Raw genomic sequence first — 24,116 nt, forward strand, 5'->3', positions numbered from 1 at the left:
GCAACTAAATTACCAGGTTCCTCCTAGCGACCAGGGTAGACGAGGGTAAAGTAGAGCAGGTGTGCAGCCATCTTGACGTAGCAGAGCACTTCTGGCTTGTGTATTTGTCCCTTGTGTACTACCGCTGCCTTGTACTCACTACACTATCCGAATTTGTTCTCCTTCAAAATCGGTTCTGCGACTTGCTCTTCCTATTCTACCCAATGTGACAAGGCCTGCGGGTGGAAAGTTTTAGTCGGGATCCAGGGGTCTCGTGTTCGACCCTCAACTCAATCTTGTTCAAAAGTGTGTTCGTCAGACAATTACAATATACACACATATGTGTCAGGGATGTAAAGTCATGTTGCTCCCTTGTAATTTATGCAACGGTTTATTCAGGTGTCAATTCCACTGCTCAACTTGAGACTTCAAACATTTCTGCCGAATTCGGATCTAGCTGCCAACCCAATAGCCCTGCTGGGCTCAGCCAGAATGGGATGTTTAGGATTGTCGCGGGGAAAGTATACCTATAATGACAAAACATAGCATTGATGTTAAAGGAGAGAACACGAACTAAAACATGTGATTGGGCTACGATGGAAATGAAAAGATCTTGCCTGGCATCGGACATATCGAGTGCTGCACATACGAAGAACGAAGGTTTTTTAGTTCTATTTTTTATCAGAGAACCTCGCATGAAAACAACTGATCTCACCTGTTGCGGGCAAACGCTATAACTATCACTGTAGTAACCCACGTGACAACATATTGGAAAAATCTCCCTGCAACTTAAGTGCAACATTTTCTATACTCTTCGAAGGCTGCTTCGGGTGTTTTATTGTACTTCGAACTCTCCCTGCTTTGCCTGTCAGTCAGCGGAAACCAGCCTCGTTTCGCATCGCCTTTGATATGCTTTTACGATTTACACAAGATGGCGTCACGCTATTTTGAAATTTTAGAATAAAGCAATCAATATGGCCCACTGAAGCGTCTGTCAATTATTCACACTTTAAAGTGCCATAACACTCTTGAGGGACAAATTAACTTGACTCGCCTGTGTACTAAAACATTTCTAATTAGTGTCTGGCAGGTGAGATCATATAAATACAGTTTTCGGTGCATAACGTTTTGTCGACGCGCAGTCATCATTGTAGTGGCTACTCATGGTCTCCTAGATGAACTACATAAAAACTGGCACATCCATTTCTCGGTTAATTTTTTCTAGAACATTTCTGGTAAAACCGCTAGAGGATCGACTACTCGAGACAGGAAGCTTTATTATGGGTGCTGGGTGACATTGCAAACAGGAACGATACGTCACTGTATGACAGGCCGGTATTTACAAAAATGCCCGCAGCGTATTTATGAATAGAGATACCTACAAACCACGCAGACCTTGCAAATACTATTTTTTTTATTCTGCAGTTTCCCACCTGTACCGATCAATATAATAATCAATAAATAAGAAATTTCGGGAATCTTAGCGTCCTTAAGAACTGCAATATATTGGCAAGGTACCGTCTTTGCAAAAAGTAACCAGGCTGCGAGTTTCACTTGTAGGTCGGGTAGCAGAGAATTCGTACCACTTCTGAAGCTGTAAATATGTACAAAGTAAACACGAGTTCCTGCCCCCACTTATTAATAAGTTGTGATCCTCTGGTTGTGTCTGGGAAGCTATGTTGGCTTTAGAATTCAAGCGAGAAGCAAAACATGCAGCCTGGTTACTTTTGGCAAAGACGGTACCTATGCTTTCCCTTGTTCTTATGGTGTCGTTTAGCTTCCGCACGCTTTCTTGGAGGCCGCTATCTATTTCCGTGTAATGTGAATGGTGAGTTAGGGCCATGTAAACGCTAACTGTTTGACACGCGTTCTCCGTTCAGCCCATGTATACTCGAAGCGATTGCTCTGAATTTACTTAGGGTGATTGTGCAAAAAGACAGTAGATATGAGAATCAGTACATGAAAAGTGTTCTCAGAGAAGTGCGAGTGAGTGTTCTCGGGAGCTCACTATTTGTAGTCACAGGATGTAGCGAGACCGTCCGTGAGGCACACTTGGATCACTCATGTGAGCGACACCATAGGGATTTGTGTAGGCCCAGCTCTAACCCGATAGGCTGTGATTTTCCTGATATGTTACGTGATATGACTGTGACGTGATGTGATGCAATGTGATATAGCTTTGATGTGACTATACTGACTTCACCCATTCCTCTCTTACCCAACACTTTTATATCCACTCACCCCCTTCCCCCTGAAGAGTAGCAAACCGGTTTCTATTACCGGTTAACCTCCCTGCCTTTCCTCCTCCTCATCTTCCTCCCCCTTCCTCCAGCTCTTAGGCACCGTAATGCTGTAACTGTCTTTTTTTGTCCCTTTGGTCTATGATAATAATACTTATAACTGCCAGTGACGGCTACAATTGCCTCCTCATGACTGAATGCAGGAGCCGGTGTTGCCGTAGTATGAGAAGACAAAATATCTCCCGCAAGAGTGGATAGGCCGAGAAGAGTTCAAATGTACCGCGTTACAATTTTGATTGCCCCCAATTCGTCTCAGGTAATAAAAAAAAACTTCGCGCTGTTTGGTTTTAACGTGATTGGTGTGATGAGTGCAATAGATTGGGACAAAGCCTCACCGGCATAATAGTAATAATAGTAATCAAAATAATCGTTTTTTTTTCGTCGCCAGGTCAAATTGATGTGAAGAAGTGGGAAAAAAGCTGCTGACAGGCACCTTGACCCGCCCACAGCCTCTGTGTTTTTCTCTTTTTTTAGGGGGGGGGGGGGGGGGAGGAGGCGGTAACAGGACTGCACAACATCAAAACTAAAAATATGCACGCACAATCACAACAGTGTGTGAAATGTAAAGCACGTCGTTTTCATCATGTCTTGATCAAAATGTAAATAAAAAAACACTGTATGGCATTTAACACCCCGCGAGAGCAAACATCAGAAAGAAAAGCGATATTCAAATTTATGAACTATACAGTAGGAGAAGATTTCGGCAAGAACAACAAAATATATCAATGTCTTCTGACTTGTAGGTATTCATTCTGACATAGGGCACCAACAGCTAAGCTAAGTTTTTAATGCCACTTCCGTGCCAGCTGTGGGACAATTATAGGGTTGTAGTTATGATAGTTACTTAGTGAAGTAAGAAACAGTAAAAGCGGCCGTAAAGGTGCAGCACATGCCCTAGGATGAATAACCGCAATCCAACAGAAGAAAAAGATGCCTTTACATTTCGTCTGAATAAATCAAACCATTCACAATTATTTTTTTTCTGACTGTCCTGCCCTAATCTGTGAAAATAAAACATGAGTAAAAATCAAAGTAAAGAAGTCATCAGGTGATACTAGAAAGATTCAAAATATTCTCGCTTGTCCGGTATTGAACAAATTATGGAGGTCGCTAACAATGTTCAAGTGCTGTATACTTAGAGTAGCAGCTACACAGCTGAGGCAAGCCAATAATATAATAGAATCCATGTCTTCGCCTCAGATTTGACTGCTGTCCTTATATTTTCGTTATTGAGACGTATTTCGACATTTAACAACAAAAACATATTAAGTATGGAATATCTGTTATATTTTGTGGCTATCTACTGAAAACCTTGTCTAATGTACGAGAGCGTGACCAAGGGGTAAGCTTACTTATCTGTACCGGAAGTGTACGAAGAATGAAACCATTTGAGTGATTCTAGAACTGGAGCGAGAAAATTCCATCCTTTTCTTTCAGCGTTTCTGCCCTCTCACAGCACAGGATGATTGGCAGTGTAGGTACATTCGAGTATACACATATCAGATGTTTTCGCAATCGCCCGTGTTGAGTTCAAAATACGGTTTATAACACACAATTCTCTTCGTCACGAATGTTTCGACTAGGCGCAGGGTGCCTTTTTCGAGCATACCCTTGCATTTGGTAGTGGACTTGGCTATCGCACTGCATCTTGAAAACTTGGGTTTCTGATGAAAGCAATAGTGTACCTACTCTATCGCTGCCGTTGACATCAAGAGTGGGTTTACATTAGCGGGAGCTCTGTAGAAACGCAAATTCCTACTTCACTGCGCAGCAAGTGAAGTAGGAGTCTGAAACTTTAGCGCCCTTTGTTATCGGGCATGGTGTCAGATGAGTAGAGGGTAACTGCCAAGACGGCTCTGTAGGCGCCACGATAATGCGTATCACTTTCCTGCAATTGTTTCAAAGAACAATTATTAGTCACTTCGCAGTGATGACGCCCTTACCACTCTAGGAAACGTGCACTTATTTTAGCCTATTATTCACTGCGAATTCTATATGCCACTTTATCTTCTTTCGCCGTATACTTGCAGGGCTTCGCAGAGAGCTACAACTTGACAGCAGACCCTCACGAACTGCACAACCTGTACCCCATGGCGGGGAGTCGACAGCGTGGGAGGGATAAGCGGAACTGTGTCGAAGGACTCCGCTCCTGCCGGCGCGAGTCTTGCTATGAGAGCTGCTGGAAGGCGAGCCAATGACACACTTCGTTTTTCCAGACATCACTGGGGCATGGCAGCTAGAAAACATCGAAATAAATTAACCACACTACCATTTCATAGGCAGAAGCGTTCAGATATATAAACGGACCACCACACTAGTTTTGTGTGAACAAAAGGCTAGCGGCTGTAAATCAAACCTCTGTTTTCAGAGTGCAAATCTGTTTGCATACTTCTGAGAATAAAAATAAACATGTTGTCAGAGGTGTGCTTCAAAAATATTTTCTTTCTATGAAATTGTTTTGAGACATTATTCTGCTACCTTTCCAGGCCCTGTTGTTGCCCGGTGTAATATCCCTATTTATGAGAAAGTTCCTTACTCATTTTGTCATTTCCCTGGATCTGCTGCTCACAAATACTGCAGTTTAGTGTACTGGGGCTCACCACTTTGGCAGAAAATCTGCGCATATTTGTTCAAATGCTTTACAAATGCTTTAAAATAAATGAGAACCTTTTAGTTAGGACAGTCCCCATATTTTAAGAGCCTCCATAGAGAACATTTGGTCGATGAACAAGTTCGCAGCTTGGGAGTGCAATCCGGTACAATTAATAATTCCGCGTATTCCGGAGGCTATTTTTCGATAACTTTGCCACTCTACAAGCTATACCTACCTTCCTGTCTGAGGAAATGCCTTCAAGACTCCGGTTATCTTTATGATGGAAAGTCCCTAGGAGGTGCTGGCTCCATACTCCGTGCCAAAATGAATACAAATGACACATTCTCAAAGGAAAGTAAAAAAGGAAGGGTATAACACACTGCATTCGCCATGCAGCCTGATAGACATGTAAAAAGGACTGAGAGCAAAAGCATCTAACCTGTGTGCCTCTTATATGCTAATTTCCTTAGCTTGGAAAACTACAAACCGGATTACATGGCTCCGTAAAGGAACGAGACGTGGCATTCCAAGGTCCAAGAGCATATATGAAACACACTAACAAAATCTGAAACAATTAAAGAAAGAAGGCACACTGCAGGAGCTATAATTATTTCATATTTCGTGGCTTTGTAAACCGGCAAACTAAAATTGTGGGACAGATCTCGAGTTTTGAAAACGGGGACCACGTAAGGCAGCTTGTGCAGAACCTCAGTAATCTTTCACTGAAGCGAGAATTAAGATGCAAGAAACCGAAGACTGCTTACCATTCAACCGAAAGCATCAAAACAAGGCACGATACGCGCAACACAGAGCGTCACCTCAGTTATATCTGCAATAAAATGAACGTGTTAACATCATCAAATGTCATTATGTCAAGGGACACATGAAATTGCAAGGAAGTGCAATGTGATGCGGCATTTTGATGCTCGTGCGTTAGATGTCACATTGAGCCCGTAAGCCGGCATGTGTGTATGTGGGCACCGCCTCAGTGAACCACATATTGAGATCAACTTGAAGCAAATAAAATAATTATGGATGCAGTAGTGTTCCGGTACCGCAGCCTTCTCAAACATACACATCATTGGGCACATTTGTAAAGCGCAATCACGGTTAAATAGGGCTTTCGTTTCCATGTGCTATCCCCGCAGCCGATTTCCCCGTATTTTTATACCTCGCAATCTATCGCCGTGCGCACCGCTATTGTCTTTATCGACAGCCATGCGCTGCAATGAATCAAAACGCACCGTTATCATTTCAGCTCCTGGACGTTCTAAACGGCGCCGGAAAGTTTAGCGCTGGCGCAAATTTTCCCACAAAATTCATGCATTGAAATCGTTAGATTTCGTTCTAAAAAATAAAACCACTTTCGCTTTCCTTTTGGAATGTGGGTTATGTCGACGCGGGTTTCTAGAGAGAGGAAAGAAGGAGGCTTAACTTTGGTACAGTGAGAGACACCGCCAACGCAGATATACTCCTCCTTTCGTGCCTGCAAAGAATGTCTCTACACCTATCGTTGACGTCACTTTGCTTATGGGATAACGCCAGAACCTGTCGACCATTCAATATTTCATGATAATTCTAGGTTTCGTCCTATGAGGCTTCCGGTGCTGCCCATGATTGCCAGGATGAGGGTCGGGGAAAGAGAGTTACTGAGAAATATGGGATGGTTATTCCACCTCGGGGTGAATTAGTTCCCACGGACATCATGGGAGCCCTGCAAACTATAGAGATAATGTCAAAACCTGTCGGATAACGTCAAGATCTGGTCGAAACATTTAGGTCAATAAGATCACCTGTTTTTTTTTTCTATATGACTGCATGACTTACAGACGCCAGGAAGGCCATCATCATGCTGTATTCCTATCTGTCTTGATTATAATACAAGGTTACCAGAGAACGCAATGACTTCCTCATCACACACTGAAACCTGCACCCTTCGAAAAGGAGGGCCCCGCCGGGGTGGTGCAGTGGTAAGACGCCCGACCACTGTGCCGGAGTACCCGGGTTCGATCCCGACCTCGGCGGCTGCGTTTCGATGGAGGCGAAACGAAGAGGCGTCCATGTGCTGTGCGATGTCAGCGCACGTTAAAGATCCCCAGGTGGTCCAAATTACTCCGTAGCCCTCCACTACGGCTCCTCTTTCTCTCTATCCACTTTCTCTCCCACCTTCCTCCCTTCCCTTACGGCGCGGTTCAGGTGTCCACAGCTACAAGTGTGACAGATACTGCGCCTTTCCCTTCCTGTGAACATCAATCAAAAGGAGAGTTTGGTCTCAGCGGAGGCGCTGGCATTGCGTGTGAGCGAAAAATGCTAATTCGTAGCGAGGGTCGTGGCGTCACACACAGAATACCCGGCGTTGTAATTTCATGCACCCTCAACGCCAACGCTAAACGTTCCATCATGTGTTGTATGAAATTGATTAAACCGTTATTGCTTATTTATCCCCATAAAAGTACCACAATTCTTCTTTATGAAGAAAAATTGAGACTCTTTACTTGAAAAAAATTTAGCAAATATTTTAGAAACGGTTTCCACTGGAGCAAGTCTGGGCAATTGTAACGCGACGACATTTCTCTGCCTCTGTCATTGCCAAAGACTAAAAAGAACACACTTCCATGCAGTTGTTTGTGTTCAGCCAAGTTACCTGCAAGAAAACAAAAAGAAATTTTACAATGACAGAATACATCAACAATGTGCAAAAACATTGTAGGTTCGAGTCAACATGGTGGAGCTATCATGTCAGGACATGGCCGGTAGGTATTTCAGTTAAATGTTCGTTTGACAGTAATCGTTTGTTTATAGACTAGATGTGGTAATTTATTGCAAAGGCTGAGAGGTCGGCCGGAAATTTGAGCATCTCGCCTGCTACTTTGCGCCAGGTTAAGGACATATTCTCTGTGGTTTGGGTCTTGCTGCAACTATTCTCGCAAGGGTTTTTGAATGATGTAGAATTTGATACGATTATAGATGTATCGTTGGCACCTGTGGCTGACCTACTAGTCACTATTAGAAAATCGTTATTGTAACCTTTCTCTTCGTGCTTAATAGCTAATAGAAATTGGATTGGTGTGCAGGCTTTAATGTCCCAAAGCGACTCAGCTTATGAAAGACGCCGTAGTAGAGGACTCCGGAAATTTCTGCCACTCGGGGGTCTTTATGTGCGCTGACATCGCACAGCTCAGGGACGCCAGTTCGAGTCGCCTCCAACGAAGCGCAGCCGCCTGCAGTCGGGATCGTTCCTTGGCACTCCGGTACAGTTGTCGGGCATCTACCACTGCACCACCGAGGCGGTGCTTATATAGAGAAGTGCATTCAGACAGTATATGGGGGGCTATAATATATTGAGACTACTGCGTTTTCTTGTAATACTTCGCTTAGGCACAGAGTAGCTTTTTATAATTGAGCGTTCATTGCTTGGATACATGAACTCTTTTCGCACACTCTGTCATAGCCCTTTTTTGTCTTTTTTGATTATTACGTTTTTTTTTTATGATGCATGTACAGCCTCGTCCACTTCTAGCTATAACACGCTCACCGCCTTCAAAACGCTGTTGCGTTCGAACCGGCCACACAATAAAGCTAAGTGGCAGGCCATGTGAAGCAGCACATCCGGGTCCCTGTGTGCGTGCATCGATTTGCATCGATATGTGGCTGTTTCGTACGTAATGTTGATTTGAAAGCAGTGTCTGTGTTATAGCTAGAAGTGGACGACCCTGTACGTTCCGCATCGGCACGGCGCCTTTCTGCTTCTTATATTTATCGTCTTTGGTTTTACTATTTATGCTGTGCATTTCCTGTAATATTGGTTATTGGCCTGCTGTTTGATATTGCGCAATCATTCGTGTTTAAATCATTTCTTGCTCTTAATATTGAGGTCACTGATTCTACATTCACGTTCTTGTTCAATGATATGAGATTTATTGCTTCTATGGTCTGTCTTTCCTCGCTGCTTTTGCATTAAAATTTTGTGCCCACACATCTGACGCGAAAAGAAAAACTATGATCATTTTTAATAATTCAACCTCACATCCGCTACTTAGAATGCGCTACAACCAACGACAACAACTGCAGTGTGAGGTGGGCAGGAGACAGTCACGTGACCAGTTGAACAATAGCGTTGCGAACACCAGCTCTCTTCACCTGTCGTTCTCGCGTAATGTTGTTTATGGCCAAGGCCACGTTCGCGTACGGCAACATATGTACATTAGCTGGTTCAGTACGTGTCAGTGATGCTAGTGTGTTTCCGAACTGCCAAAATCCAGTGCGGAATGTGAGACTTAAGCACGTTAGGAGTGCCAGCCGGCGATACATGTGAGGAAATTTGTGAGGACAGGTAAGCGCAGAACTAAAGAAGCTCACTTTTCTGTTTTTCAGGGTAGTGCACAAGTGTTCTGCTTGTTAACCATACAGCAGCTCACAGCCAGAGTTATTTGGCAGAGGCGCGGCGCTGAAACTACATTCAGCTTTTCGGAGTGTATTGAATCGCAGCCGTGAACACTTTTTGCTGAAGCTGGCGCCTCCGTTTCCGGCGTAAGCTGCGGACGACTGTGAGAAAGCGTTACGGGTGTCCTTTTCAGCACGGACCTTTGGCTGTGATTTATGATGAGCACTCCCTGCATAATGAGCTCAGCCGCAGACTCGTCATTTCTAATACATGAAGCATTTGATGTTTTTGGTGCGCTTTATATTTTTTCAGTTATATGAAAAGTTTTATGCTGATCTCTAGGGTTACAATGCTTGTAGCCTATTTCGCAGTGGGTTCATAACGCACAATAAATTTTTACATTTAGGCTAGGGTTGTTTACACCTACAAGCGGGAAAGTTATTCACTTGCAGGCCTTGTAATATTTTTCAGAAGTGGTTCTACGTTCCCTTTTTTTCACCGCGAAGCAGTGTCTACATGAACTCTTTGGACTACAAAGTCGATGCTAAGATATACTTCTTGGCTAAACGACACACCGTGTTTTTTTTATTGCGACATTTATTTTCGAATAGTTCAATTGTGGGATCATTAATATAGGCTATTAGATGGTACCTTTGCTTGCTGCGAGTGTTGAGCCTGTTTAGCGCAGCGCACTCAACTCACATACCAGATTTCGTGAGCACGGCATTCGGTTTTGCAAGATTTTGGTTTTGTAGGAATTTAAAGTCATGTCCCTTTTCGTTAGAAGTACAGCATTGTGAACACAGGCACTGAGCACCGTGTCAGTGGGCACTAAGCTGCAATGATAACTTTGATCTCGCTCGCCAATATCTCAGGGGCACACACACTGTTCCTGCAGTTATTCAGCCCTCCAGCAACTGCAGAGCCCTCTTCATATGTGGTGTGACCAGCACAGCAACTTCGGATACATGTTCAGAGTGTTCCTGTAGAATTATGTCTTCAAGTTTGGTGGGAATAATCTGGATGTCCATGCACTTGATCATATCCATCAGTCGCTGGATGATGTAAAGGCAGCCATCTTCGTCGTAGTATCCGACGTCCTCTTTGTATAGCGATTGCATAATCGTGATCACAGACAGTCACAAGGATAAATATGTTTCCAATTTTAGACCTACTAACAGCATGCCGTTGTATATGCGACATTCCAAAGTGAGGCGGATGATTTCCAAAAAATGCAGTTATGTTTGAGCAATAAGTGGAAATTAAGTCAGCACTGAAGCGTCAAAGCGGATAATGAATAGTGTAATACGTGCGCGCGATATAAAGCCCTAGCAGTGTTTGAGAAACGCTAGCATTACTACTGTGCAATAGGCCTTAAAGGGGGAGAATGAGCGGGCTGTATATGTGTACAAAATTTTAGCCGTGCCTTTCCAGGTTGCAAATGGCAGGTGATATGGCCGGACACCGAAACTCCTGCGGTGTGATTATATCGTGAGACATCACTCACCTGACATGGTATCAGCTGTCGACTGGACAAGGCACTGTAATATGAGAAGGTGATACGGCACTCGAGCCCACCAACTATATTGAATCTTGTGTCATCATACTCCGAAAATATCATGTAAGAGCGTTTACAACTCTTGCTTAAACAAGGCTTTATGCATACGTCTCCTGCGTTTCCTTATACTGCGTGAGAGGGATCCAGAGTTACAGCATAATGCGTAGGCTGCATATAATTGATTTCAAACCTGTCGAAAGAATATTGACAGTAGTGTGTCTCATTTGAGGTCACAGCCTCTTATAACCGGATTCAAATCACGAAAAAGGGGAAAATTTCATCAATCCACTGTCACGTTGTGGAGAGTAACTCAAATCGTAAATATGGCATGGTAAAGCTTCTTTTATATGCAACATCCTACGTTGCCTGGCTATGTGGTTCACGGTATTTATTCTCGAGAATCGCTCTGAACATAAGCTGCAGAACATCACTCAATGGGCTAAAGCCGGTTTCTAAATGAGATGCCAACGTACTTTCGCCTGTGTATAAGAATGATGTCAAGATATAGGTTCGAGAGTTTTAAAATGTGGAACGACTGATGTGAACAGACGACCAGAAGAAGTGTGCGAATCATGTAACAAAAGCAAGAGAAAGAACAGGGAAAATTTTCTTTGTGGGCCAATGAGAACAACCAGAGAGACCTGCTCGTGCATTGCCGTCGATTAGTCAAAATCGAGCGCCTTTGTGTTTCCTTGTTTCGGAATCAGGGTGTTTTTGTTCGTTTTGCATTGCTCTTGTAGGCAGGATGTCGATTTTGTGTGATTCTTCAGCTCCACTAACTTCAGCTCCATACTTATTATTTTTGAGGAACCTACGTATTGTTTTAATGAAACAGTTCGAAGGGCTCAATCGACTCACCTAAAATATGATTGTCTTTTAGTCAATTAGTGTGTATGGTCCCTGTTTTCATAAACAAAATAAAAGTAATTTGGCCGAGACCAAATCTCGCCCCAGTGCAGTCACTAAGTTATATTTCCTGTTCAAAGCTTTAGAGTACTACCAACGCGGCAACCAACACTCCGCCTAATTTACTACCGCTCTCTCACCTCCGTATTGCCATTCGTCGAAAACTGCAGAAATAGAAGTGCGGGATGCGACACTAAAAAATAAAACACAACAGAAGCAAGTCATTACGCCAAATGTTTTGTTGAGTATACAATGCAGTACGTAAACTAAAATGCATACGCAATAAATTTTTGCTCTGGATTAAAATTGCGTGGAGTAATCATCTGATCACCACAGTTGGGCTTGTCGCACCATCTTTAATGTATTATCAAATTACCGCATTTAAAGGCCGCAATTGCCGTCACTTCTGTGGCGTAATGGATCAAGATTAGTTATCTCAGTACTAAAATGTTTTCGAATCCTGCTAGTGCTTTCCTTATTTTTTAATTTACAACATTGAAATACATTACCCTTACATTTCCTGGAGGGTGTTCCCGCTTACGTTGCATAATATGAAATTTTTTATTCTTAATACCCGGAAAACCAGCCGTGAACACAGTCACGAGGTGACTATACGGCGACGGTTACACTATGCAATTAGCTTCACAGTAATCAATTCATGCCTTCAGTGAGTGTATGTTATCTTTATGTTGCGTTCAGAGAGACCACTCAGCAACAATCGCCGTTTAACTCACTGAGAGACAACCAGTGGGGCGAAAGAAATTGCGAGCCCTACCGTTGAGAAAACAGAATTACGGCGCGCCGATATCAATGGTAACTTTTTCAACGTGGCAAAGATGGCGCGACGGACGCAACCGATGTATAAGCGCTCTAGTGTAAGTTTTTAATTCAGACAAGTGTTTTGTTAATAGTGTGTTAGTTTGCGTTCTGCGCTGTGTGTTCGAACGAAACCAAGACTTTATTGACTAGCTTTTGGTTGTATTTTTTAAGTGACATACCCGGAACTTCTGTTACTGAAGTTTTCGGAGAACGGGAATATGCTTTCACCCTGTGCTTTGCATGTCGTTGCAACACAACCTTTGCCAAACTGCGACCGAAGTGTTACAGAGACCTGGCCAATTAAAGGATAGCGTGTATTTGGAAATGTGGCCATAATGGCGGCGCTCGCCTATAGGTATTGCATGAATAAACGTAACAGAACGACAAGCCCGAACAGGAAGAGGCTGCCATACTGCCGACGCCAAAGCTGGTGGCCAGAGAATCGTCGGAGAAAATAAAAAGTTTTATTAAATCACATGGCTGAAAGTACAAGTACCAAGCGTAGCGCGTGCCAGCACACATACAATATTCCTGATTTTTAACACTATGGCGAAACCGTGGAACAAACTAGTAGTCAGCGCCTTATAGCGGCAATAGGCGTGAAACACGGCGAACGTTATGGAGCGCGCACGAGAATAGAGCGTGGTCTGCTACGCTGTGTCGACCACGAGGACACACCCTCTACCACAATATCTGTTCGCGAGGCCCTGATGGGAAGTAAAGCATATGTGCATAAATAAGATGTGACACTTAGACGCGTTTTCCTATTTTTTTTTTCCTATTATGGATGCCCGCGCTGGCTGAGCCGAGCCAATATAAGAAAAAATAAAAGAAATACAGTAGCTCATGAAAAGCATTGCTTACAGTGCGAATCTTTTGATTTCAGCAGCTCTTTCTGAGATGAAAAACGCGATAAAGGGCACCAGGCAAAGCACTGTACTCTACAGCCCACTATTATTTTTTTTTGCTAGCAGAGAGTGCAGCGTGACAGAGCGTATCTCCAGTGGATCAGAACAACGTACCTGACGAAGATCTATTTTCGTGTGCGTGCGTGAACTCTCGCCGTTTCAAGGCGCTGAGGAGTAGTTTATTCCACGCTAGTGCTGTGTTAAAAATATGGGCGGCTGTACATCACATTCGCCCAACTAAACTAGTCTTTAAATTTTATTTATTCCTTTCAAAATGCAACTAAACATTACGAAGTAAAAATAATATCTTGGAGGTATTGTGACAGGGCGTGTGTAATCGTGAGTTTAACAGCGTAGCAGACAAGGCTCTACCTTACTGCGCGTGCGCGAACTCTCGCCATTACAAGCTGCTGACAAGCACTTTGGTCGGCGCTCATACTATATTGCCGCGTGCCTCTCTGAACGGAGCAAAAAGGGGTCGAAACTGAGTGTAGTGTGTCCAACTGACCCGTTCAGTGTTTGCTGCCTTGTACTCGTTACATTTTCTTGTGGAGGCGCTATGTACGATTCCCCTTTTGCTGGGTTCTACCCCTCAAGAGAAAGATACAAGGTTCTCAATGCGGATTTTCAGAAAATAGCAAGGAGAGATAAGAATGCCTTCCTGAACATACAGTGCCAAGCAGTTGAGGACAACAGCCAATTAAGGAACACAAGAGCTCTGTATAAGACAATCAAAGATATCAAAGGAAGCTTCTGTGCTAAGATGGGCGTGATACAGGACAAACGAGGCAAGGACCTCACTGAAGCCGCAGAGATAAAGAAGAGGTGGCAGGAATACACAGAAGAACTGTACAAGAAGGACCCGAATGTGCAAACCCAACATAAGACGGTTGTGATCACTGATTTCGAGCCGGGCATCCTGAAGAGTGAAGTTGAATGGACCTTAGCCAGCCTTGCTAAGAACAAAGCTAGCGGAATTGATAGCATTCCAGCTGAGTTGCTTCAAAACCTCAACCATGACGCTGTTAACATTCTGCATACATTATGTCAGAAGATTTGGACAACCCTGCAGTGGCCACAGGATTGGAGGAGGTCAGTTTACATCCCCATTCCAAAGAAAGGCAGTGCCAAAGATTGTTCCAACTACCGCACGATCGCGCTTATTTCGCATGCTAGCAAGGTGATGTTGAAAATCCTTTGTTTCCTTTTAATAAATTTTGTGATCTTAAATCTCATGTTTTTGTTTAGTTGACAATTGCTTTAATGCAGTGATTCAGTTTGTGTAGGACATTTGGCAGTCTACACTGAACCCTGGCCAATCCCTCATCGTGCGTATGTGCGCCATATATCAAGGCAAAAGAAGAAGAAGAAGAAGACAGCCTAAATAATATCTTTGGGAATCTTATATACTCAAACAATTCTTTAAGAGTATTGTAGCACTTCGGCTACCGGACCCAGATATTGTTAGGAATCGCTGCTAAATTTTAATAGAATAGAGTAGAAACAATTCTGGACACTGCATGGATGAGCGACGCTGTTACTGATGGCAATGAATATATCGTAATTCAAAAGGTTAAAAAAACATTGTACAGATTAATGCATGGCGAGGGTATGGAATAGAGCATCTTTTTTTACACAACCTCCTTTCAAACTGTGGTCTTGCAGTGCGAACCACGTTGACCCGTTTACATGACACTGCATCATTAGACGATCACGTCGATGGCAGGCCCTGTAGCTGCAATACTAGTCCGTACAAGAGGCTATTGCTAAGTAGAGATACATGCCTTGCACTGCTTTAAAGTTTCGAGAGATATTGTCAAAGCCAAGCGCAGTTGATGCGCATGACTCTTAATATCACTCTTACTAAACAATTCTTTATGCTTTCATATTGAATATAATAATGCGAACATTTCTACAAATCGGGGTGAATCTAAATCCCAAAATGAATGGAAACCACAAGTAAAGCATCCCAATATTTTGACTTCGAATGGTGTCAACCATGAAGCATCCACGTCACAGCCACAAGCGCTGTTCGAAGAAACAAGCGCCAACAGAGCGGTTTCATTTCAGAGGTATAATATCATTAGTCCATCGCCCCCAAGCTTTTCGGCACATAAAGCTGTTTTATATAATTTTCTTCCATGGTAATCGCTGCAGTCTCAGTTTAACGGTTCCTGTTCCTTGTAAGAAGGGCTGCGGCAGTGGCTGTGCATTTACACTACGATAATGTGCTAGAGCTGGCATGTTAAGCATACAAGCCTGTGTATTTAATTCGCGAGCGCTTGACAAAAACATGAAAACGCTCATGAAAGACATTACGACCTTACGCAAAGACATGAAAGACCTTACGCATCGATTTATTTGTGCTGTGCCGAAAACATTCGGCTTCTAGGAAGCAATCATCGGCAGCAATGAACACGTGTCTGTTATTTTTCACTTACGTCTTCAGTGTACTTTTAATAATTCAGAGAAAGTTTACATCACTTTTTAAACTGCAGGCGCTGCTATAAGTTCTGGACCAAGAGACGATGATAGTAGAAGTACTTAAGTGGAACTGTAGAAGAGAATAGAACGTGATAGAAGAGGTAGCGCTTCCTACGTTAAATGCTAATACCTACTTTTTGTCCTGACAACTTAATGGGGAATCACAATGAAGTCATAAGGCTAGTCACCTCAACCGCAGGTCTCAAGAGTGTTGCAGTTTGGTGATTTGTATTAATCTTTTGAGTGTTTAAGCCATGCAGAATGTTTTCAGAATAGGTATAACTTTGTGCTCTTGTTTCCTTTGTCGCTGATTGAAACCGGAACCGGATTGAAACCGGATTGATCCCAAAATTGAATTGAATTGAATTGAATTGATTGAAACCATGTCGTTGTTAATATTGCCACGAAACGTTCAAAACTGTATTTGTTGTTTTTTAACAGCCGCCGGCGTACGGCCTTATTACTTTGATTCTGGATCGCGTATCAGTTCTGTATTCTTTGTTTGTTAATGCTCGATGTCGCGAGTCGCACCTTTATCAGTTTCTTCGTAGCGTAAGATGCACCAAGATCTGTCTCGAAGATTCCGGCCACTCGTGTGTCTTTCTACAATGTTCCAGCTTGCGCTGGTAGCTGTTTACGACGTTATCTAGATTGTTCTAAGCAGCCTTTGGATAATGCCGCGCAACTTTGCCCCAGTCCTTCCTGCCCAGGCCCGACCAACTACAGCCGCCCAGCCCTCAGCTCGGATTTGAAGACAAGGCGCACATATGAACTGACCAGAGACGAGACCAGAGCAAGTACGCGACGGACCAGAAGAACCGAAAGACAAGAACACGCAACTCCCAACCCGCCCAGCCGCCCGAGGGACCTCGAGCCATCGATGCCATGGATGCTTCGATGGTCTATGGCTGAAGAGCTCCAGGGGAGAAGGATCACCCAAGCATTATCGTGGTCATCGTCATCGTGGTGGCAAGCGCATCATTCTCTTCTATCTTTTCTTGAACATATACATCATCACGTCACCATCGCCGTCAACGAACCGATTGGGACGATCGCTTGGTGGAACCGGGAAGCGCCGCGAAGAAGATCGGCAGTGACGCTAGAGGAGCCCTCGCGCTAGGCCAGCCATTAAATCGTCCTTCAGCATGTAACCAGGTTCTGCCGTTCTCTTGTTTGTCGCCACGTAACAGCATTGGTGGAGAAGCCATTGTTTAGTTTAGGAACAGCTATTACATTTTGTAATCCCGTGTAGCCGACTAATTTTTCCTAAGACATCGGAAATGATATCTCGACAAACCTGAGTTGATAAGCACAACTCGAAAAAATAAAAACTGAAACTAACATTTAATAATGAGGTAAAACTAAACTTCGAACCACAAAACATAAAGCATTTAGGCTACAGTATAGATGAAGAATAACGCGATGTTGTTTTTTTTTTGAATTTATAACTTGAAAATGCTGTCTCAATTTACATGATATAATGAACGCATCTGCCTATGCTCTCCAGTGGACGGACGTAAAATTGAAAGCTGCATATGGCGTCCACTCCACTGTGAAAGGCAGTGTGACAATGCAAAAAAAAAATAAATAAATACAGCGCGCTGAGGCAATGCCCTCAAGGAGGTCCTTACGTATATTTTCGTCGATTGCGAAAGAAATAATGAAAGTAACAACGAAAATCCCAAAATTTTCAAATAACCTTTTCTTTCTGGTAAGATCCAGGTGTGTTGGAATTTATTTTATTTTATTTCATTTTGGAATGACGTCAACAGTAGCGAGAACAACCGAAACTAGCAATACAAATGGCTGAACGCAGGTAGGCTTGGTCTGGACTGCACGTCATCACTCATCAACCTGCTGCTAAGCTTCCGGGCGAGTGGGCTAAAAAGACGAATGCTGTGTGAAGTTACTGCGTCATACTGCGCCATAACGCGTTTCAACCAAGCAAGGCAGCCTTCATTGGCTAGTTAAAACGTAGGCATTACAAAAAAAATCGGGAGAAACGAAGCCAGAATGAAGCCTTAAGGTCCGCAGTTTAAAATCCCATGGGAACGATGAGGTGGCATATAAACTTCATAAAAGGCAGGAAAGTGAACACGAAGCTCGAACATAAGAAATAGCAGAGGAACGGGTAAGCAGAAAATCAATGCCGGAGAATGAATTTCGTCACCTGTGTAACAATGTGCCGTCTTTTCATCATCTGCAAGCTCATGTGCATTAGGCATGAAAGCGTTTATGGGGGTAATCAGCACACAAAGGTAGGGACAGGAGGCGCTCCTCCTGAGCTACATACAATGGGAGCCAAAAGCGGCTGACTCCGAGGAAAGCGTAGGCGATTACCTTTTTGATGGCTGTTGAATTATATTGTTACGTGAAGACATGGCAAACGATGAATCGCTTCGACATAACAGAAACAGTATGACATGATGACATGAAGATGAGATATGCTTTTAATGGCCAGCGGGACTAGCGCAAGTGCTGTGCCCATTGCCACTGCCTGCTTCGCCATCTTCGTATCATGACTCGCGGCCACGGAGCGATATTATCGGTCCACTGTTAGAAATAAGATGTATGATGGGCATTGAACATAGGAGGAGGAAGTTGAGATGAAACAGTTGCCACGATGATGAATGGAAAGATATTATGAATGCATGTCCCCGGCGCATCATGTCCAGCCTCGTTGTTTGCCCATGTCCAAGGCTCATCGACATGCCGGACGGCCTGGGCGGTGGTGCTGTCTTCGCTCGTGGTTGTGGGTGCACATCTTCTCAAGGTCGGTTGTTTTGGTTCTGGTCTTCTCTATGTATTCATGTTTTGTGTTACGGGCTCCATGTTATTCTTCTTTATGTCGGACACTTTGGACATATTTAGTTCTTCCTGTATGTTGGGTTTTGAGCTTTCATACTTTGTCGTTTCTAATAAAATCGTTCGTACGCTTAGATAAATCACCGCCATCCTCTCCATCTATCCTACCACCTACTTCTTCCTTGAATTTTCTATTGATATTGAGTAGTAGCGATGATGATGAAGGACTCGTTCATTGCTTCTCCACTAAGGTCGTCCTCCACGCTTAAAGCAGAATATCTTCTCTGTAGCGAGATCCTGAATGCTTGTACATACCTCCCCACAGCGTTAATTCTTTGATGGACTGCTCCCTCACTAATCTGTTTCGTTCTCTCTTCAAGTGTAGACCAATTTAATAGCTTACTATCCTGCCATCACAGTATCAAACCGTTTTGTTTACCTCAGTGTCATTATGCCAGGGTTGGAACACAGCACATTAATGAAGGCAATGTCAATTTTAATCCCCAGGTTTGGATTTTTCTATGCTCACTATCGGTTCCTATCTTGACTGGAAGAGGTATTGATGATTCTTAAGTTATTGCACTCTGCAAACTCAGCTAACAGCTCCCCTCTTCTATTCTTAGAACTAGTGCTGTGGCCTCCCACTGCGTGATCTCCAGCCTGCTTCATTCCTTCATTGGCATTGAATTCGCTTCAGTAAAGTATGTTGCGTTTTTACTTTCCCCATTGGCCATTTTATATCTATTTTAGAAACTTCCGACTGGCCGGTTAGTAGGACTACATGCTTGCGCCTAAGCCTGTAGAACCTTCATTAAAATACTGATTATTAAGCATGCTTACGATTCCTGCTATCCGCGCATTAATGCTACAGAATTCATCTATGTTGCCATTTATGTGCCTATGGACTAGAAACCTTACTCCTAGCTCTTGGCTCTCCGGTGAACCTGGATAACACAGTACAGTATGTGTCGCGTTTTGGCCTCCTAACTTCATTACTACCTGTGATATTCCATTTTATGGCAGCTACTAAACTAAGAACTGCTAAACTAGCCCTTCTAGTCTAAGGTTGAAGCGGTAAACAATGGCAGGGCCGATTTTAATTCACGGCCTGTCAGGAGCCAGACATTCTTAGCAACCTGCGCTTTGTTATAGGTCTGACTAACGCCATGGTCAGCTGCTCCGCTGACGCTGGGGAACTGAGCAGAGGGTTTGTTGTTGCCAAATCTGCGCGAGTGCGGCCAAATCATGCTCTGATGATGATGATGATGATGATGATGATGAACTGATTTTTTTTTCTGGCGCAAGGGCATCTATGGCCAAAGAGCGCCAAACACAAGGTGAAACAAATCATATTCTAGTGAGGTATGTTTTTCCGGAGGTGTTCAGTGGTATGAGGCCGCACCCCAAACCTATTTATGCAATCTCAATGTGTTTTTATTGCGGTGGAGATTTGCGTGGCTCCTGGATTCAAACCACGGTCCTCTCGCATGCGAAGACCGCTACGCCACTGCTCCACGCAATAAACATTGATATTGTAAAAGTTTCTAAATGAAATACTGCCTGCATAATATCTTTTATAATGATTAAAGGAAACCGTACATTGAAAAATCATCAGGAAATAAGCTCACCCAAGATATCATTCGGAATCCGCTGCCTAATAATGACTGCATGGTGTTTTATTTATATGTTCTTTCACTCTGCTTCTCTGAAACTAGGTACACTGTTTAGAATAAACATTTCGCGATTATTTTCTTTGCAAGTAGGCCATGTCATAATAACCGCTTTAGACACTCTCCCAACCGCCGTGCAATCTCGCCAATTTCTAAATGTTAGAAATGCATAGCAGTACAATGTAACAGCTTGGTAATACAACATTTCACCTTGATATCCACGTTGATTCAAATTCGGCACTCACGCTTTATTGAATATATTCTGCAAACTCATTTTCCAAGAGTAAACTCTGCTACGTCAATTATTATAATTATGGTGCTCACAGCGGTTCGCAGACTTTCCTATTTGCATAATGCGAAAACAGATTCAGTTTGCTTTGGAGATTTTTTTATTTATCAAGGTTTGAATACGTGGAGAAATTAATTTCCGTTTGGTTTTTTTATTTTTCCTGTGCACGCTTCCAGATCAGAATCAATAATGCGTTACCCGATAAATAAGCAATTGACCTAAAACTCGTTGTTAAAGCCCTAATCATTTAGCAACGAAGAATTATGCTTCCATACCCCTCATGCCGCTCGCATTTTGACATCTATAATCCGAAAAATAGGCACGGAAGGCTTGTGGAGAAAAATATGTATACTGCACTAAATGCGCTACTTAAGTGAAGCTTTAGAGAAGTAAATCTGGTAAACGGGTTACAGTGAGTTCCATCTAGTATATACTAAATTGAACGGCTGTAAATACGAATTAATGACACGCCAACTGAATCAAGACATCCATGCGAGGGTTTTCGATATGCCTGATAGTAGATGACAAACCGATAAGAAATAACAAAACGTTTTCGTGAGAGCTGAAAAAATATTATGACAAATTTTGTAAAACATGTAATTTATCAGTTAACGGCAGTTATTGGGGTTGTTGCTATGTCCCTGTACAGTCGAGCGCGATTTGAAGGTTATGGCGCGAGCATCGACCAGCCTAGCACTCCAGGCACCTGGCGGCCGAGTTCGGAACAGGAAAAATCTGATTTTTCACTCTTCTCTCCCTCGTTCGCTGTGCCAAACAACTATATTCACCCCTGCGACGAACTCACCGCCCTTGCTCTCTATTCTAAGCTTTCCATTTATTGCGATAAAGTGTCCAATTTCAGATACTAATACCAAAGAATACGTCGTGCGCACTACGATCACTGCCTGTTCGCAGAATCAAGAAAATGAAAAAAAGAAACTGATATCCCAACAGAGAGTGACGGCTGCTGAAGAAATAGCAAAACGAGTGAGGGAAGCTAACCTGATACCTTCCTCGCCTCGGCAGCGAATTCTGGGCCATGATGCTCCTCATGTTTGCAGTCGATGCTCGTGCTAAAGCCTTCAAATCGCGCTCGACTGTACATTTCCAGGTTTTTTACAACTTTAATATCACCTACGAATACCACATATCAATTACGTCACATATCGAACTCTTCTAGGCAACACCGGCCCGGTTGTACCACTCAACTAAAACCAGGAAATAAATTATTGCAAAATAACGGCTTGAGGGGCAAGTTGGTGCATCATCGTATTCAGATATGTGGCGCAAATAAACACAAACACAGGAGAAGATACACAGCACACGCGCACACTACCAACTGTAAGAAGAACCGGAAAACACTTCCTCTTCTACACTCAGGCACGTCTCAGCTCCTCTTCTTCTCATTTTCCTCTTCTTTGCCCAGGGGGAAAATGGCACTCACTTCCTCGCAGACCTTAACCTTGTCCAAACATGGCGGTGACCAATCTCTTCTTCCTCTTCTTCTATTCTTCCTCTTCTTTCCCAAGGGAATATCGACACATTCTTCCTCTCAGCCCGAAAACATCAACCAAACATGACAGTCACAAAATCTATACTGTCTTGTAAATCCACACCTCTGCTTTGCCCAGCAGCTCCTACCACGCTGGACAGGCAAATATCACCACAAAATCACAAGTCATTCACTAAAAACACCACCACACATATACAGTAGGGCATGTCCATCTACACCCCATAAACTTAAGTAGTCCCTATATAATGAGCAACTTTATCTTGCCAACATCTAAGAAGCCACGAGGCCCATGTACTAGAGGGGAAAAATTCAGTAAACTCAAATTCAAATTCAGTAAATTTGACCCTTTGCCATAGAAAATGGCAAAGGGTCAAATTTAGCCTTGCACTGCCAAAAGTGCAAGTGTGAGCCGTTGTTCAGCAGGCTAAACATATTAGGCATGAGTCGGGATAAGATGGCACGCGAAATTTTAGAGGCGTATTGGATACAGAAGAAAGATGAGAGATGCATTAGTGAAGCTTCGTTGAGTTTACGTAGAAAAGAATTTAATTTTATTGAGCAATCCTCCTGAGTTATGCAAAGAATGAGATTATTATCGGGCCTCTAGCTGTTAATCTTGGCCTAAAGTTGTTATTCTTGGACTCATCTTACGTTTTGGGGCCATGGGAGTTTACTGAATTTTTCCCCTCTAGTACATGGGCCTCGTGGCTTCTTAGATGTTGGCAAGATAAAGTTGCTCATTATATAGGGACTACTTAAGTTTATGGGGTGTAGATGGACATGCCCTACTGTATATGTGTGGTGGTGTTTTTAGTGAATGACTTGTGATTTTGTGGTGATATTTGCCTGTCCAGCGTGGTAGGAGCTACTGGGCAAAGCAGAGGTGTGGATTTACAAGACAGTATAGATTTTGTGACTGTCATGTTTGGTTGATGTTTTCGGGCTGAGAGGAAGAATGTGTCGATATTCCCTTGGGAAAGAAGAGGAAGAATAGAAGAAGAGGAAGAAGAGATTGGTCACCGCCATGTTTGGACAAGGTTAAGGTCTGCGAGGAAGTGAGTGCCATTTTCCCACTGGGCAAAGAAGAGGAAAATGAGAAGAAAAGGAGTTGAGACGTGCCTGAGTGTAGAAGAGGAAGTGTTTTCCGGTTCTTCTTACAGTTGGTAGTGTGCGCGTGTGCTGTGTATCTTCTCCTGTGTTTGTGTTTATTTGCGCCACATATCTGAATACGAGAATTATTGCACTGTGCTGCATGGTACATATTGCTACATAATGGGGCGTACGTGTTTTGATCGGTGGATTAGATTATAAATGGAGTAATACAAATTCTATGTTACAACCAAGCAACGAAATTCTCATCCGTGTACTAAAATGCTCTGTAGAAATCATGCGAAACCGAAAACGTTAGGCAGGTGGCGGATTTCAACTAACAGTCTGGTTTGCCAACGGTATGGCTGGAAACTGAGCATAAGTGCAGGTAGGCGAGGAGATACAGTACGCGCAGATTCTCCTTTAAGGAAACTGCAATGTCACATTATAAGTAGAATTAACACACATGTATTAGCACTGTCATGTCATGCCATTGATCACAAAACTAAAGTATGCATAAATTTAAATGAAGCAATAATTACCTGTGTCTGCGGCGTCTGCAGGTGAACGCACAGTAAGGAGAACACCGGGAACATCATAGGAGGGATCAGGAATTAAACTTTCGTTTCGGCCGGCCACATTATTCATCTACTTTTTTTACTTTTTTTTCTAATGGCTAAGTTTTTGAGACCGTCATCATTATAGTTCATAAATAATATTTAAATTTTTGCTCGCCGCAACTCGGTTCGAAATACTGATCGTAAAAAAATAAGAATTTGATAGCTTCGTTTGTTAATTTTCTTCAAGGAATATTTAAAT

General features: G+C 43.1%; 1 protein-coding gene and 1 long non-coding RNA gene across 7 annotated transcripts in view; one reads left to right on the forward strand and one right to left on the reverse strand.

Annotated features, from left to right (window-relative positions):
- LOC146208688 (N-acetylglucosamine-6-sulfatase-like) overlaps positions 1–4,691 on the forward strand; it is a 36,337-nt gene extending 31,646 nt beyond the window's left edge. Inside the window, exon 12 of the mRNA XM_084595913.1 lies at positions 4,310–4,691. Within this exon, the coding sequence (XP_084452039.1) occupies positions 4,310–4,477 (168 nt within the window). The 3' untranslated portion in view covers positions 4,478–4,691. The remainder of the gene's footprint in view (positions 1–4,309) is intronic.
- On the reverse strand, positions 332–24,032 carry LOC146208689 (uncharacterized). 6 transcript variants are annotated; one of them, XR_014705393.1, is made up of 4 exons: positions 23,840–24,032; positions 10,764–10,797; positions 5,637–5,701; positions 332–506 (listed from the first exon to the last, which is right to left on the reverse strand). It is a non-coding gene; the product is annotated as an uncharacterized LOC146208689 (long non-coding RNA). The 6 variants fall into 6 exon arrangements; XR_014705394.1 differs by lacking the exon at positions 23,840–24,032 and adding an exon at positions 20,365–20,610; XR_014705395.1 differs by lacking the exons at positions 10,764–10,797; positions 23,840–24,032 and adding an exon at positions 20,365–20,610.
- Between the last annotated feature and the right edge of the window lie 84 nt (positions 24,033–24,116).

This window comes from Amblyomma maculatum, chromosome 1 (genome assembly GCF_055883805.1).
Source record: "Amblyomma maculatum isolate TAMU_Amacu chromosome 1, ASM5588380v1, whole genome shotgun sequence".
Taxonomy (NCBI): Eukaryota; Metazoa; Arthropoda; class Arachnida; order Ixodida; family Ixodidae; genus Amblyomma; species Amblyomma maculatum.